Genomic DNA, 17,940 nt, shown 5'->3' with positions numbered 1-17,940 from the left:
GATGAACTGTAGCTCATTCAATACAACAAAGTACTTCAAAGTGAAAGAGGACCAGTATTTTTCTGCAAAACTATTCCAGTTCTCACTACTAGATCTCTTCCTGCCATCCGATTGGAGGCGGCCCAGGGCACAATGGTGTTGCCGGCACCACCCTAGCACTGGCTCAGAGGTGGCAGGCAGCCCATGGGCCTCCTGGGCCTCACTTCTGTGGTGATGTGAAAACCTGACTGGAAAAAATGGCTCGTGCCCACCCTCTTCAGTCCTCTCTCAAATCGCGACGACTTCAAGTACTCCTGCTCAGGTGAGAACAAACTGAGGGCTGAAAGAGATGGGAAGGAGCTCTGGGATAAACAGGGGAGGGGAGGGGAGTCCTGGCAAAGAGGAAATTGAGCCACAACTGGTGATGTCTGAAAGAAACCAGGGGGTCAAAGGGGTAGTTGAGAACTAGAGATGGGAAGATGGAATTCTGCCCAGGAAAAGTGGGGGGAGTTGGGGATGGGAAGAATTCTACAAACTACAGACCAGTGAGCTTGAAATCAAGTCCAGGCACAGTTGTAAAATGGACAATTCAAATATGATTTCTGGGGACTTATGAGGGGAAGTAGGAAATCTCCAGGAGTCATTAGGTATTGACCAAAGATTAAGACATGTCAGACAACCACACCTGTGTTCCACTATAGGACAATGAGTGCCTATGCTGTGCCAAGCACTGCACATAGTATCTCATGTACATCCTCAAAGGATTCTACATCTTAATATAGGACTTGCTGAGCACTTACTATAATACATGCCAACCTCTGGGCAGACATCCTTACTGCATTTGCTCATTTAATCCTCTTAAGAACACTAATGGTTATTATTATCATTGACTCTGTTTTACAATGAGGACACCAAGGCTCAGGAAGTTAAGTAACTTGCTCAAGGTAACAAAATTAGAACATGGAAGAGCCAGGGTTCAAAACCGCAATATTTCTGACCTCAAGGCCTATTCAGGCTCTTAATCACTGAGCTAGTTCTCCTGCTTGTATGTGGTGGGCTTTTCCATTTTATAAAGGAGAAAACAGAGATGGAGAATGGTTACATCATTTGCTTGAAGTTACACAGGTAACGAATTAAGAGAGGTGAGTTCAAACCCAAGTCATATCTATCTGTTGCCAAAGCCCAGGTTGCCTCCAGTACGGGGGAAACCAGCAGGAAGCATTTGGCTGACATTAGCTGCCTTTTCTAAGGCAACATCAGAGACTTGGGCTTAAAGAAACCAGCTCAGACCACAAAGGATTTTAAAGATCAAAGCTGGTATTTTAACAGACCTTGGACAGAACCCAAGGCACAAACCCAGAGGGTTACAGAGGTGTTAGCAATCTGGCTCTAAAGAGCCAGGACAGATATGCAGGCCACAACAGCTTTCTCCTCCTTCGAAACTTCAAACCAGCTTATGATCTGGCCAACAGGGACACTATCTCTTCTTTTCACAATTCTTCTCTCTCAAATGGAGATAATCCTTGCCTAGCCTTGCAATAAGAATATCAGAACAGCCCAAGGAGATAAAAATGTCAAGGTTCTTTGAAACCTGTAAAGTGCCGTGTGTGAATTACTGTTATTATTCTAATTACCTATGCTTCTTCTGGTCAGAATTCATCATTCCTGCCTCCAGTCCCTGACAAGGTACACACGAAACCTAAAACCATCTTCTACCTCCCTCCTGCAATTACAGCACTGATTTTATTCTGCCTGGTGTCACGTTGTGTACATGTCCGTGCTCTCCTGCCTGAATGTGGTGGGTTTGAAAATAACTGTTTTATAGAGGAGAAAACGGAGACTGAGAAGGATTAAATTATGTGCTTGACTGTTGCACAGGTGATGAAGTCAGAGGTGAGAGACTGTGCACCCTGAAGGCAAGGACGACACTACTCCTCTCTACATCCTTCACAGAGCAGTTCGGAGTCTCATTTGAACTGTTACCTGAGTCACACCAAAATGAATTACCTAAGTGGTTACTTACAGTGTTAAAAGCTGAGGTGGTTACCTGAACCTTGGTTGTTGCCTTCTAAGAACAGGGGATCTAGCAGAGGAGAAACTGAGAGAGACCCTGGAGTTTAATGCATTCTCATACAAGGGAGCTTGTCCTTCCCACGGGGTCTCCACTGTTCTGCTTCCCCTCGGCCCCTTGGGATTCTCTGACACTGCCAACCCCCAGTTTAGAAACACTACTCTAACCCACTTGTGAATTGTTTTTAAAAAGGGACTCTGTCTTGTTCGTTTCCGTATTTCCAGCACCTAGCCTAGTTCTGGCACAAAGCATACCCTCAATAAATGTTTGGTGAATAAAGAAAGAATGAATGAACACACACACAAATAAACCTTATAAATTAGAACATCTTTATGCGTTTTGCATTCTTTGCATTTACTTCTTTGGAGGAGAGTGTGGGCAGGAAAGGGGAAGAAAGGAAAAAGGGACTGGTATTCATTAGACAGTGACAATATGCTGGCCACAGGGCTAGACTCTTTACGTATGCTTTCTCATTTAGTTTTGACACCAAGGACACTCAGGAGAGAAGGGGGAGGTTCCTTAACATCAGAAAATATTGTTTCCCATACTAAGAACATAGAAAAGGAAAGTTCTGTTTTATAAAGAGAGAGAGCCTTTTTTTGGGGGGGGGACAGAGGAGTCACCCCCATGTTGGCACCAATGAAGTCTAAGGGCTGAAGAAGGCCATGTGGATGAGGGTCCAGAGAGAAGCACACAGGACCAGGTGTCAGGGGATCCTTGGGAATAAGCCATTGACACTTTCTGGGCTCGGGTTTTCTCATCAGCAAAATGAGGGCAATAGCCCATATCCTCTCTAAGTTCATTCACAATGCCAGGACTCCCTGTTGTAGAGAATCTTTCCTGTTAAATCCATCATGTGTATCTTTGTGGAATGAGTGAAAGAAGAATGAACAAATGCACAAATGAAGAACTGAATCATCCAATGAAGCCTCTGAAAAATCTTATTATACCGACTTGATGCTACTCCCCACCCTCTGTGTGTGACTCCACCTTTCTGCCCCCAATCTCTGCAAGTTGCATTATTACAACCCCTGGCTGCTGAAAGGGACCTGCTTCCCACTCCAAGGTCCCAGTCAGACTCAAGAGGGCGGGCTGCTACTCTCAGCTCCCTCCCATCCACCGCCTGCAGGACCCCCCTGCATGGGCGAGTCAGCGAGGATTCTTCCAGGTAGGTAGATTTCCTTTTAAAACTGAGCCCTTCCTGACCGGATGGCCTTCCTGGTCTTGTTATGGTGTGAATGAGCCAGCACTTGAGCTGGACAAAGGCCCTTGAGCTGGGTCCTGGGTGAGGTGGGCAGGTGCAGATACTCAAGGATAGGCTTCCAAAAGCAACATTCAAGCCTGGCCCAGGGCACAGAGAATGGCAAAGCCCAGGCTCTATATCAACCCCTGGCCAGGATGCGTTCCTTAGAGAGCATGGGAAGCTGAGAGTCAGGCAAAGGTCTCTTGCTCACTTTCTAGCTATTCTCTGCCTTGTTTCTTGCGGGAGTTGTTACGGCAGGTGGGTATTTCCCAAGATTCACCAAGAGAGTTCTACCTTTAAATGGTAGCCCTTCCTCCAGAACCGGTTACCCTGCATTTTAATTATGTTTACCTCCTTCACTGCCCTCTCCCTACCTTCCAAAGTCTCAGTCTTCTTTGTATCTCCTCAAGTTCCTAGGTTTAGAACGTATTCAGTCAGTGTTAGCTGATTGACTGAATAAACAAATGAACAAACATATATAACCCCTTTTATCTTCTATACTATAGGAAGATCATGAGAGGCAGAGAAGTTAACTTATCCAAGGTCATACAGCCAATTACTGGGAGGGAGAGCCAAACTGAAAGCCAAAGTGAACCCTTAGCTCTTCCACTAAAGGATGTAGAACAGGGGCCAATAGCAATGAAGCACCAACAGAATGTCAGGCACTATGCTGTGTGTCACAAGGGTGTAAGGGGGAGATCACCACTCTCTGCCTAGATTGCTCCTCACTCTTCCCCACCCACTCACTTCTATGCCTAGGCAGCAAAAATTCATGCTTCCGGCTTCAGTTTACAAGTTGTTTCCCTTAGGAAATCTTTCTTTCCTAATCCTCCAGAATTTGGTAGGTGCTCCTCCTCTGCTGTCCCAAAGTCCTCTATGCTTTTGTCCCTGTGGTGACATTTAGGTACTGTGCTGTCATCGACTGTTGCAGTACCTGTCTCATCAAACTTTGAGCTCCTCAAGGACAAACAGCAAGTGCTGTATGGCAAATATACTGAACTCTCACGGGTAGGCAAAATGCCTGGCACACAGCAGGAGACCAGTAGGTAACTTGTGGAAGAAAAAAAGATCAGAGAAAGGAAGGAAGAAAAGAAAAAAAGGAAGAAAACTTTTCCAAAGTTAAAGAGTTGGGAAGTAGGGAAGTTGGGATTTGAATCTTGGACTGCCTGGTTCTGGAGACTATATTCTTTCCATGAAAACATACAACCTCCTCTTTAGGGTATAAACCCTTCTATTATATTCTTGTGGATTTTTCCTAGCACTTGGCACATTCCCATTCTCCAATTAACATGTGTTAATCAACTGACTTTAAGATTTCAGGGACAGTGGGTACGATCTTCCAGGATGCCTCCAGCCTGGAGAGCACAGGGCGGGTGTTCCACGCATACTTGTGGCTTGAACTGATTTATGCTCAGTCCATTCCACTGCGATGATGGCAATGACTCAGATCAGGGAAAAGTTAGCCACTGGCCCTTGCAATAGCATTCAAGACCTGTGGGATGAGCCTGGAAAGATCAGGACACTGCAACTATGATGGGGTCAAATTTATCTGTTTTAGGACTAAAAGAGGTACATAATAATGTAAATTACAGAGTGTCTTACTGTCCCAGAGGCTTAGGAGTGGTTTCTGGGGTTTAAACTTAGTTCAAGATATGTAAAACAGATCGTTTCCCTGGGAGTTGAAATAATGGTGTGAAGAGTTTTTTTGTTGGTAGTGTGCTTCCCCCACCCCCAAGAAGTTTACAAAAGGCGTAGCATACACAGCACAATGAAACTAAAAATTATTCATTTTAAGATCATGAAATATTTTTTCTCTCTGAAAATTCAGTTCTCTCCCCCACTCGAAGACCAACACAGCTTTCTCAAATTTTTACATTTATGGTTTATCTTTGAGATTTCATTTTAATAAAGAACTTCAATAACTTCTGAAGTTTAAAACCATATGTGACCTTTAGTGTCCCTGTGAACCCCTACAGGCTGTGATTTGGGACAGTGGCCAAGCGATGGCAGAGTTGGGGAGGGGGAAAACTACCAGCCCGTGAATCAGGTGACTTGGTTTGAGACAGAGCTCTGCCTCTGTCTCCCCACATGACTCTGGGTAAATCCCAACCTAGTTTCTTTCTCTGTGACAAGGGCAAGAAAAAGACTCTGCTGACTTCTTGGGCCACCCAAAGATCTACTGAGACACTGCCTTGGGGACATACTTTAAGAAGCAAAAGGCACCTACAAATATAAGTAGGGTAGAGTAATTTGTTATCTAAACAAATCAAAGAGGGATGAAGCTTTACATATCAATTTATTATCTAGATAATGGAAACTTTCCTTCTTGATTATAAAATTATATTTGATTTAAACTTTGGGGGACTGAACCTGTGTTTCTAGACTAGATTACTCCTTTTTTCAAGCAAAACACACTGCCTAAGGGTTATTAATTATTGTCCTTAGGGGTTATGGAGACTATGAACTTATAATGATTTCCTCAATATTGATTGCCCTCTGTCTTATAATTCTGGATTCTTATGTTCTGAAAGAGTTCCTCTGTCTCCTCTTCTCTGGTAAGCAGTCATTTCTTCCTGCTGCCAAAGCTGCTGCCCTTTAAATTTTCCCCAATTCCTGCTTCTAAACGACTTTAGATGAGAAAACCCGGTTAGTTAATATAAGAGCCTATCAAGTTCTTGTATGAGCAAACCAAACGAGTTTTATACATCTTCATACTCATCTTCCTAAGGTCATGTGCCTCCCTGCTCAAGAGCTTTCTAATGCTTCCCATTCCTACCAAACAAGTCCAGATACCCCAGGCTGGTGCAGTTTTCAAGGCCTTCCACCATCTGTCCTCAAAACACATTTGCAGTATTCCTTCTTAGTATGCTCCAAGTGTTTTCCCACAGTCAGGAGTGTCACCCTTGGCCTCCTCTTGCACCTTGAAACACTGAACACCCACCAAGGCCCAATTCAAGGCCAACCTCCTTCCAAAAGTCTCCCCACACCCTCGGTTACAAATAACCTTTCCATTCTCTGAACTCTCGTATCATTTTATCAGCACCCCCCTGTAGCATTTATCACTTTCTGACTTGAAGTAATGTTTTTAGGATCACGTCTAGGTCTCTTTACTATTCTGAAACCTCCTTGGAAAGGTTCCCTACAATCCCTGGTACTGCTTTTGCTGAATGAATATATAAATGAGCAGTGACAAATATTTTGTCAGCTCTTGTTCTCTGAGCCATGCTCCCTACTGTTCCCATAGCTCAGGCTGCTGCACACATAAGCTCCTCTCGGATTCAATGTGAAAGGGGGTGACTCTCCTTGGAGTAACTGCTGAGCCAAGTGTCTGTCCTTCCTGGCCTCAGGGGTACTTGGCCTGCCTCTCCTGCCTTCCCTCCTGGCAGAGGAGCTGCACGGCATGTTCCACCCAGGTGGAGTGGGAGGTGGCCTGCCGGGGCACTCACCGCTGCCAAGCCGCAGGAGCAACACATCCTGGAGCCTCCGGTTCAGGTCGCGGAGCTCCTTCATTTCAGACACAAGTGCCCCGTACTCCTTGAGCTTCTTGGCCTGCTGTACCAGCTGCCTCCGAGTCCGCTCCAGCTCCTGCTGGAGGTGGCGCATCTCTTCCTGCTGCTGCTGGTAGTTACGCAGCAGCTCCTCATACAGAGCCCGGGGCACGACAGCATCTTCCAGACTGTCCATGTCCTCTGTGCCCGGCGAGGCCTCCACAAAGACCTCTTCTGGACACGTGCTGTGGCCCAGGCTCAGGCCGTTCTGCTTCTCTAGCCGGGCCACCACTGCCTCGATGCTCTTGTGCGCCACTTCACTCGGCTTCCGCCCCTCAGGTCTCTGTGTAGGACAACGAGAATCAGTTCAGGCAAGGGCAGCTGGGACTTTCTTGGACTGCGGCTCAATATTTCCCCAGACAATCCTAAAATCACAGAACCACAGAACATCAGTGCTTGGAGAAACCTGTGCAAACACTTAGTCAAAGTCCTTCATTTTACAAATGGGGAAACAGAGGCCTAGAGTGGGAGCTGGGTTTGCCCAAAGTCATACAATCAGTTGGTGACAGAACCAGGATCCTGGTTTCCCAGGCCAGCGCTTTTTCTGTTCCACCACTTTGCCTCTTAGATGCATATGCCATGACCACCCTTCCCAACTCTCCACCCCTACCCCACCCACAATGCCTAGGCGGTGACTTACACATGGGGGTGTTCAATATATATGTTTGGAGAATCAGGGAGAAATCAGGCCAGGCCAAGCCACCCAAGGGGAATCACACTCAAATCTCTTCAACAACAACAAATAACAACAAAAAAGGCATTCCATCATGTAATTCTTTTTGTCAAGAATGCTTTAGTTCAGAAGGATGTTAGAGACTCTCATCCACTCTAACCTAGGACAGGGACCATGTCTTATTTTCTCTGTTTCTCCACTGCTTACTCAGAACTCGTACTCAGTAGGGGCTTGATAAATGTTTACCCAACTGAAAAGTTCAAAGACTGCTAGCATTGAAAGGTACTTTCAGTCTAACTTCCTCTTTTTACAGGTGAGGAAATTGAGGCCTAGAGAGGGAAAGGACTATACTCAGGGACACATGGCAAGTTACAGACAGACTCAGAACTAGAATTTGTAACCCAACTTCCAGCACAAGGCTGTTTCCCCTGTATCTGCCAGCCTCTCCCTCAGAAGACAGTGGATACAGATAGGAAAGTTCATTTAGAAGAGAATTAATTATCCGGGACTACCCAGGGGCATGGGGTTCAGCTGTCTGAGGAAATTCCAGTCCAAGTGCACAAAGCTTCCACAGAGGGGCAGTTGGAGTTACAGGACCAGCTGAATTCTTTACCCAGGGGAGGAGGGTTAGGAGCTCTCCTGACTGGGGTCATTTGTGGGAGGTGCAGAAAACTGAGGCGTAAGATTCCAGATGCCTCTCACTAAGTTTCAGGGGATGTAAGGAAAACAAAATCAAACCATGACTCTGAGATTGAGCTACATGACAAAATCCTATGTCATTTTATCTGCTGGGATAAGAGTCTGCTAGTGTAGATGAATTTATCAGCTAAAATTGTAATGGTCATCTTAGACACCTGGCTGCATTATCATACTATGAGACCTCTGGAGGCAGGACCTTATCTGGCTAATCTCCATGACCCCAGGGGCCGGCACAGTGCCAGGCTCACAGCAGGAGTGCAATGAATGCCACGAACTGAACTCAACCTCATCTTTTGAACTATGCCTTGGGAATGTCCTTGAGCTTGTGTCCAAAATCAGACCATGGTCAATGCAGAAGGTATCCTTCCTTCTCTTTCCTCTCCCTTCTTCTGGAATAGCTATTGCACAAAAAATAGCTAGCTTGCTGAACAAGATTTTCAGCAGGTTTACAAAGTGAAGGCTGGGGGAGACCAAACGCGGCACACAGAAAGGATGCAATCTTATGCAAAAGTTTTCGTCCAACCCAGGGTCCACAAATCCCCTCTGTGAATCTCACTTACTTCCCAGTGAGTCCACCCTTAGCTGTTTGGGCCATCTGATGGTGACTGGCTCTAAACTGCTGCCTGAGAACAGCTGCTTAACATTCCTGGAGCTCAGCAGTGACCTCTCCAGATGTGTGGGCCAGGGAGAACACACGGTTCCCAGTGATAACACTGCAGAGACTGTGCAAGCAGGACCAGGCTTGGTGGCACAACATGATTCAGGGCTCCCTGGAAAGTTGGCCAGAAAGGCAAATGTACACTAGTCCCCAGCCTCTTCTACCTCAAAAAAAATCATGGCCTATGACACTAGGGGACAATTACATGGGGAGAGAAGGCCAGACAAATTCTTTAGCTATGAGAAATCTGAAAATTCTCCCACATACTTCCAAAACCAGAAAAGATTTTGTTACCTTTATGTGTCTAAGCTGTAAATCTTCTTCCCCATAATCTTTAACCTCCCCATCTTCTTCTACGTGGTTAAGAGAAAGTTTGGGGATTTTTATTTTCTTCTGCATCACACTGTTTTCAAGGTCAGATTTGTCTTCTAAAATGCATATCAAGAGAACAAGGTTCATTATGAGTCAAAATGAGTCATTATGAGTTCAAAATGCCCCAAACCTCAAATGCTAGAAAATAATTTAGGCCAGACCAGTTAAAAAAGGAAAGCAAACAAACCCAAGGCCTGTTTCCTCCTGCATGCAGGGATCCTAGTAAGAGCAGTGCAGATCAAACTCTAGGATCAGGGGTGTTTGCTAGAAGCACTGCCATACAAAGTATTAAAATAGCATTCAATGAATTTGCTTAGGGGTTTCTCTAAGTATGTCTTAGAGGGAGGCCTTTTATGGAATTCTAGAATCTTGGAACTGGAATAGAATAGACCAGAATGGCTATCTGGTCTAAACTTCACTGGCACATGAATGAATCCCTCAACAATTGAGATCTTTCTAAGCCAAGTGTCTTCCCAGGAGAACTTGGTGAGTTTCTGCCAACTCAGGCATGAAAGGGATAATAGCTCTTTTGGCGGTAAGGCCGAAGCTGGAAGGGCACACAAAACAGGCTGAAAAAGGCGGAGATGGGAAGAGTAACAAGTAACGTTTATTGCCTTTTTACTGGTATCAAATCACAAATTGACAGAGTTTGAGGGACCTCGGAGAGAAAGTTGTCCAACTCTCTCATTTTACAGATGAGGAAACTCAAACCCAGAGAGGTAGGCCCACCATGTGAGCCTGAGAAAGAGGCAGGGAGTGGGAAACAGACCTCTAGCACCTTGTCCTGGGCTTATGTGTGCTCACAACACACAGTGAAGTGCACTACAAACTGTAAAGTGCTATACACATAAGAAAGGATATTATTTTTCCTCATTTCTCATTCTTTAAGCTCAACCCCAGATCATCTAAGAGAGGTGTTTTTTTTTGTTTTTTTTTTAATTTCTTTTTCTGCACATATTTCAAACTGTACTTCCCAGATCTGTCTCTTGCTGGAGATGTCAAAAGTCAAAGTTCAAACAGGAGGGCTCCTGAGGTAGAAATGTGAACCTGCTCTGGAACTGGCTCCTTGTGATAAAATACTTTGTGCTCTGGGCTTGACCTGAGACTGTGGAAATTACATTTTCTTATATTCCTCAAAGGTGCCCACTGCTACATCCTAAATGCCTTTTCTAGCATGTTGTCCAATGCTGGATATAGCATGTATCCAGGTAGCTGGTTAAATCTAGTCTCCAAGGGCCTTTATGTGTGAGTGTGAGTGTGTGCACGTGTGTGTGCACATGCATGTGTTAAACATGCTCTTATGCTTCTTCCAGGCCATGCTTCTCTCCTCACAACTTGTTAGTAAAGCTGAGAAAGCCACTTATAACTATGTAACTATTCCAGAATGTCCTCTAATGCTAAATCTTTATGGTCTCAGGAATGGAGCCCCAGCTGGCCAAAGGTAGGACTCCAGCATCAGAGAGACCTGAATATGAACTTCAGCTTTTCTATGACAGGGTGAGGAGAGTTGGGCAAAGGCCTGAGTCTCTCTGAGCTTCGGTCTCTCCTCCACAGCAGGAGTTGTAGGAGGTGCTGAGTTGTGGGGACGATAGCAATGACACACACCACTCACCAAACAGTGCCTGGTACACACTGGGCACTCAAGGAATGACATATTATAATTAATATTCTCAATATGCTCTGAATCATTTTATTCCCTTAAGCATATGTGAATAAAGATTTAATTTAAAAAAACAAAGAAATGATTTAAGCAGAGTATAGAGTGTAAAGGAACTGCCCTGCATAAAAAGAGATGTTTTTGTTAACAACCCCCTACTGATGAAAATGGCCTTTCCCATTGAGCAGAGGAGCAATCCTTGGGTTCTATTTTCACAAGAATAGCCTGTTCTTGTTCTTGTTGTGCCTATAAAATACATCCACTGGCTTAGGCACGAACAACAGCAAGGTCTTTGGTTTTTCTAAAATAGCAACAGCTTCCCTCCTATAAATCATTGACTCTTTCTAAGCCACAAAGCTGCTAGAATGTAAAACCTAAATAAAGTGCTTCGAATGAAATTATCCTGAAATGGGGTGTGTGTGTGTGTGTGTGTGTGTGTGTGTGTGTGTGCGCGCGTGCACGCGCGCACACACGTGTGCACACACATACACATGAAAAAAAAGGGGGGGGAAGAGAGAAAGAAAGAGAGAGAACAATAGGGTGGTATTAGGACTTCTGAATGTGTTGGGGCAAAGCACCTAGGCTAGTCTTCAGTTTGACAAGTTCAAGGGCAAAGGTTTGAGATACAGCCACCAAACTACACACAGCAAGCTATGCTTTGCCTCCCCGAGCTAAAACTCTGTAGCTCAGGATTATGTTGGTGTGGAGAGAAGTAATCATTCAGATACACAAAACTAGGTAACATTTGGATGGAAAATGATCCTCAGATCATGTCATTCAACCCTTTCAAATTGCAGATAAGAAAAATGAGGTTTTAAATGGTGAAGACTTTGCATCTATCCATGTATCAATCAGGGCCAGGAATAAAAGAGGGACAGGACAGACAGGATCCCATCTGGAGAGCTCACTATTGTGCAAGGTCACAGAAGTTAGAACATGTACGTAGAAAAACCTAGACCACACAATCCAGGTCCAGAGCTTTTACTCCTCTTACTCCTCAGCTTAACATTTACTGAGAATTTACTCTGCAGATATGAATAAATACCCAGTTGGCTACACAAGATAAAAACCCATGAAAAGATAACCCAAGATCTCAAATGCTCAGTTTGAATAAGGGAGAAGTAACTGCCACAGGATTTCAGGAACAAGGGAGATCACTTCGGTCAGTATAACCTTGGAAGGCTTTGAGAGAAGAGGTGGCATTTGAGCTGGACTCCTTATTTGCTGGGTGATATTGAATATGTTACTTTATTTCTCTAAGCCCATTTCCTCATCTGTGACTTGAAGTAAATACTTTCAAATTACATTGCCACAATGCTATGAAGATGATCAATTCTGTATGTTAGGAACTTGGGCAGAGTGAATGGCATTTCAACAGTTGGTACTTATAAAAGAATAGCCATTTAAGGGTGGCAAAAATCTAGACCACACAAAGGGGGGAAAATAGAAGCCAAAAGAGGAAGGTTGGGAAAATATTTAGACTGCAGTAGTTATAAAAGATGATTCAGTTACAGGCAGGAGGGAGAGTTGTGCAAGGAAAAAAAGGCAGTTGGGATAGAGAATAAATGGCCTTGAATGCCAACTCGAGAAGAGCTGAGGTTGAGCCTGCAGGTGTGGAAAGAACTAGGATTCAGAAAACCTGGAACCCAAGTCCAGTTCTGCCACTTCACAGGTGTGAGAAGTCAGCCAGGCTGCTATCTGAGTGTCCTTTTTCTCCGCTTATAGAAATGGGGATCAAATCAGCTCAGTAAATGTGCCTTGAAAATAAAAGAGTGCCATGCAGACAAACACACAGTGGATGACAAACCTCAGCAGGAATTGTCTGCTGGCTTGGGGCCTGGGGCAGGGTTGTTTCTTGAGGTGGAGACCTGCCCAGCTGCCTGCTTGGGATGAGTGACAGTCTCTACCTGGTGACAGGAGGCCCCACCTTCCACCAGCTATACCTAAGGCTCCATCCTCTTCCATCAAATTGAAATGCCCCTTTCCTTCCTCCTGTGATTGACAAACTGTTCAGCCTCCACCCACCCATCTCCTCTTTCCTCCTCAAAGGTCCCACTACACATCGTACACACCTTCTTTGTAGTCTATTACCTTACTATGTTGCAATTATCTGCTTGGAAGTCTACCTTCCCCACCGAGTATGAGTAACCTCAGGGCAGGTTCCATATCATAGAACTATCCAAACAATAGGGAATCATCAAACAAAAACTGTTTAATGAAAGAATAATAAAAAGAGCCTATTCCAATAAGCATATGAAAAGATGCTCAACATCATCAGTGATGAGGGACATGCAAATCAAAACTACAATGAGATAACACTTTACATTCATTAGGATGGCTACATTTAAAGAAAAAAAAGGAAAATAAGAAGTGTCAAGAAGGATGTAGAGATATTAGAACCCTCATATCCTGGTGGGAACGTAAAATGAGGCCACTACTGTGAAAAACAGTATGGCAGTTCCTCAGAAAGCTAAACACAGAATTACCATATGACCCAACAATCCCACTCCTAAGTATATACTCAAGAGAAATGAAAACATGTCCACACAGAGACCTGTACACAAATGTTAGTAGCAGTATTATTCATAGCAGCCAAAGGGTAGAAACAACCCAAATGTCCACCAACTTATGAATGGATAAACAAAATGTAGTATAGACATACAAGAAAATATTATTCAGTCAGAAAAAGAAAGGACATACTGACTCATGTTACAACATAATGAATCTTGAAGTTATGCTAAGTGAAAGAAAGAAGACACATATGATTCCATTTATATGAAATGTCCAAAATAGGCAAATCCATAGGGACAGAAAGAAGATTAGTGGTTGCCAAGAGCAAAGGGAAGAGAGCACTAGGAAGTGAAGCTCAATGGGTAACAGGGATTTCTTTGTGGGGTGATGAAAATGTCCTGGAATTAAACAGTGGTGATGGCTGCAAAGCACTGTGAATACACTGAGAAACACTGAGCTGCACACACTTTAAAATTGTTAAAATGGTAAATTTTATGTTATATGAAATATGCTTCAACTAAAAAAGTAGTTTCCCACTTGAGGAATGCCTACTACATAACAGATACCTTCACATGGATTACTACACCTCACACCATCAACCCTCCAAGCAGGTATTATCAGCTGCATTTTTTTTTGCCAAAAAAGAATAAATGAGGCTCAAAGAAATAAAAGCCCCTCCCTAAAGTCACCTAGCTGGGAAGGTGCAGAGCCAGGATTTGATATAGGCCTGTCTGCCTTCTAAGCCCATGCTCTCATCCCCTCTAAACATATGATTGGAACATAGAAGAGCCAGAATAAGTGCTGAATGAATGAGTGAATGATGGCTACAGATAAGGATTTCCAAATTCCCAGCCTGAAGCTCAAAGCAAAGGACCACTTTACTCTTGCTTTCCTGCCAGACCATTCTGTCCTGAGGAAGTCTTGAGAAAGCAATAACCATCACCAGACAAAATAGAAACAGGTTGTAGCCAGGCCTTGGGGCTTGAATGAATTCTTTCCAAAGTTAGGCTGAGCAATCCAGGAAGCTCTGAAGTGACAGGAGCGAGTTGAATCATATGCCTCCTGACCTGAATCCTGGCTGCCTCAATGCTGAGCCAGATCTTGAGGCTCCCCGGAGAGCTAGCCACCTCCTTGCTTCATCCTAATGCTTACCAGTGTCTGCCTTGGCCCATGCTCCCTTGATGAGGGCTCAGGAGGAGCTGAGGCCTCTGCTTATCCTTTTCTGCAGGCAGTGAACATTTACTGAGCCCCTGTTTTGTGTTCAGCATATGCTAAGAGGTCCTTGTGTTTTGGGCCCTTACCCAGCATGTGCCAAGTACCCCAACCAGAATGCAAGGTTTGACTTCCTGAGAGATACTGGCTCACACTGGGCAAACCTCTGGTCTCTAAGCTTTCAAAACGCTAATCCTGAGTTGAAGGTAGAGCCTCACATCCAGTGATGATTACTGAACACTCAGTGTTGTCATAACAAGTGGAAGAAATGACTGTGACAGGGAGGCCCAGTATCTAGTAAAAACTGCCCAGTCTTTTGAATCAGGTGGTCTTGATTTGGAATTCTGGCTTTGCTACATACTATCTGTGGGAGCTTGGGTAAGCTACTTAACCCGAGTCTCGTTTCATTATTAGTAAAGTGGGGATAATAAAGTGTTTTCCAAAGAGATAGTGCATGTACAGCACCAAGCATAGTGCCTTTTTGGTCACAGATGTGCAACAAATAGTGGCTGCTAGGCTACCCTTGTGGGTCATGTATTTGGCTTTTGTCTCGATGGCAAAGAGAACCACTAGAGGTATCTGACATAGATTGAGACATGATGAAAGAGAGGCTTTAGAAAGATTAATGTGGCAGTGGCAAGCAAGATGGATGAGGCGTGAGGAGGAGACGGAACACAGGGTGACAAGAAGCTATAACTCTTGACTGGTCATATGAATGAAAGTGAATGGTGGTGTGGATCATCTAAGACAGCAAATACTTCATGTGGCATTTTAACATGACTTTGGAATATGCTTCTGGCTTTGAATTCCAGGAATTCACAGAAGAAACTAGCAGTTGACTGGGGAGGATGAAGAAAGCCCTCTAGTCAGTCTGCCTTTGCAATAGCTCCAAGCTTAAAGCCAAATAGTCAGTTTTAGTGCAAAAAAAAAAAAAAAATAAAAATAAATAAATAAATGTGTAGCCTCCAAAGAGACAATCATCACCAGTCCTAACTTTCTGACTCTTTTGTCTCTAGGGCAAGGAAAACCACTGGAGATTTGGGCATCATCTTTCTCCTCCTTTCTAGCTACTATGATGTCAGCTAATTGCATTCATCCATTCAACAAATACTGAATAATCATCACCTACTACGTGCCAGACCTTGTGCCAAATCCTTTACAAACATCACTATATTTAATCTCTACAATAATTCTATTGAATCAGAAACTGAGGCTCAAAGAAGTGAGGTGGCTTTCCTAAGACAGAAATAGCAGAGCCAGAATTTCAAATCAAGTTTTCTTGATATTCAGACCCTGTTCCTATCACATAATTATCCTATTGGAATAAGAGAAAAATTACCAGGTTGCTGGAACTTTCTCAACGAAAATAAAAGGCACATATAAAATGATGACTGTGTCAATAAAACTTCCAAAGTGCCCGCCTTTCTCTCAAGACCTTGTCTACACCCTAGGAGAATGCTATGATGAATTCCCAAATTGAACTAAACACTATATAAATATGATTTGATGCCAAACTCCTAAACTACAAAGCGTATCAAGGCTACCAAGCTCTGAATAATCCCCCAACAGGGTCTCTATTCAAAGCTGTAAAGAACGTCTTATATTCTTATAAAAACAATAACAGCTCCTCTTCAAAAATATAGCAGAACTTGGTATTTGTTATTAATCTGACAGGGACAAACATTCCACAAAACTTACTATTAGGAAAAAAAAATGGAAGCATGGTAATAAGCAAATGGTGTTTTTGAAAAAAGAGGGAAGTAGACAGGAAATCCAATGCAAGTCTCTCTTCAAAAGTGAAGATACCCCTGAAAAATGTATAGTATAGTTAAAATGGAAGAAACACTGTCTTGACTCCCATTTCATATATAATCAGGCTAGATAATTGAAATAATCCAATGTCAGAGAGCTTAATTTGGTGTGGGTTTCTTAGCTAGGATGAAATTCTGAAAGGCTAAACAGAAAATGTTTTACAAAGTTTTGTCTTACAAATATCTATATGCAAGTTTAAAGTTTTTCACCAACACAAAAATCCTGTAAAGTTTATGCTTGCATTAAAAACAGATATGCCACAGAAAAGATAAGCACATTGCATTTTCTGGCCTATGGTGTTTGTTTGCACAAAATCCAAGGCAGACAGAATTCTCAAGTTTCAAGGATTATACCCAGCCAAGACAACAAAAAATAAAAGTGCCCTGCTGTGGTGTAGCAGAAAGAAATCAGGAGATACTTGACTGAGGCCTGGCTCTCTCACTAACTTGCTGGGTGACTAGTCCTCTTTCTTGCTTTTATTTTCTGTAAAACACGGGGACTAGACTAGAAAACCTCAACAGGTTCTTCTGGCAGTGTGACTGCTTGCCAGCCACAGGGACTCCTAGGTATCTTTCTTATCTGTGCAGTCCAGAGTAAGAGTAGATGAGCTGTAAGATTCCTCCAGCTGGCACGTCTGAAGAAATACCCTACCGAGGACATGCAACACGGGAGAGAGGGAATTGCTGGCCAGGTTTCAATAGGTGTCCTTGCTCTCACTCCCACCACCACACTGGCCCTGGCACAGGGCTAGGGCACAGACAAGACTAGGAACCTCATTCTGTTGGATCATTTGCCCAGCTGCCTTCACATGCTTCACCAGGACTGCCATAGTGATAAATGACCCCCGCATAGGGTCACAGAGGGGCAAAACATGGGGGAAAATGGTAAGCCTTTCATGCTTAGGTCAAGCCCCAGGAAGAGTTAAAACACACAGTTAAAATTTAGACTTGTATGCTCCTTACGTGTGTTTGTTCCTCTAAATTACTCCTTTCCTTGAAGGGCAGTACCCACAACTAAGCAAGCTGTTCTTCTCTCACTGACTGTTAGCCCACTACAGTCCCTAACAGCTGTCTACATTTAATGAGAACCTACTATATGCCAGACACTTTTCCATATTACCTTGCTAAATAACACAATGGACAAGTGGGTGATTACTATGTCTACGTTACAGTCGAGCACCTGGAATTTAGAGAAGTAAAGTAATCCCCCCAGGGTCACATAGCTTCCAAGTAGCAGAGTCACAATTCGGTTGTAGACTATCTGACTTCAAAGCTCATCCTCTTTCAGCTCTCCAACATTTCCTCCTCAGTGCTTAAGAAAGTGACCCAGAAGTCATCTAACCAAACGCTTCTGTAGTGCAAGATTCCATTCTAAAATATCCCTGACCTGCTCTCCACCTCTGGTGACGGGGAGCTAGCTCAGCACCATACGGGAACCCCCTTCCATAATTTGTCTGTTCTCCTTGCTATTATTACATTCCTCTCACCAGTCTCCATGAATTCCAC

The 17,940-nt window shown here is 43.8% G+C and overlaps 2 protein-coding genes across 6 annotated transcripts in view; both read right to left on the bottom strand.

The window, feature by feature from the left end:
- Window positions 1-17,940, bottom strand: part of AGBL4 (AGBL carboxypeptidase 4) — a 1,191,358-nt gene that overhangs the window by 215,673 nt on the left and 957,745 nt on the right. The window lies entirely within an intron of this gene.
- The window catches only part of BEND5 (BEN domain containing 5), a 47,960-nt gene that overhangs the window by 22,990 nt on the left and 7,030 nt on the right, over window positions 1-17,940 (bottom strand). For 3 of the 5 annotated variants that reach the window (XM_045548073.1, XM_045548074.1, XM_045548075.1), the window contains 2 exons: window positions 9,166-9,299; window positions 6,740-7,124 (listed from right to left, as the gene is read on the bottom strand). In XM_045548073.1, the coding sequence (XP_045404029.1) occupies window positions 6,740-7,124; window positions 9,166-9,299 (519 nt within the window). Of the gene's footprint in view, window positions 1-6,739; window positions 7,207-9,165; window positions 9,300-17,940 lie in introns of all 5 variants that reach the window. The other 2 variants (XM_045548076.1, XM_045548077.1) reach the window with 2 other exon arrangements.

The sequence above is a fragment of the Lemur catta genome, chromosome 3 (genome assembly GCF_020740605.2).
Source record: "Lemur catta isolate mLemCat1 chromosome 3, mLemCat1.pri, whole genome shotgun sequence".
Classification (NCBI taxonomy): domain Eukaryota; kingdom Metazoa; phylum Chordata; class Mammalia; order Primates; family Lemuridae; genus Lemur; species Lemur catta.
Note: the sequence above shows the minus strand (reverse complement) of the source record. Positions and strands in the feature narration are given on the sequence as shown.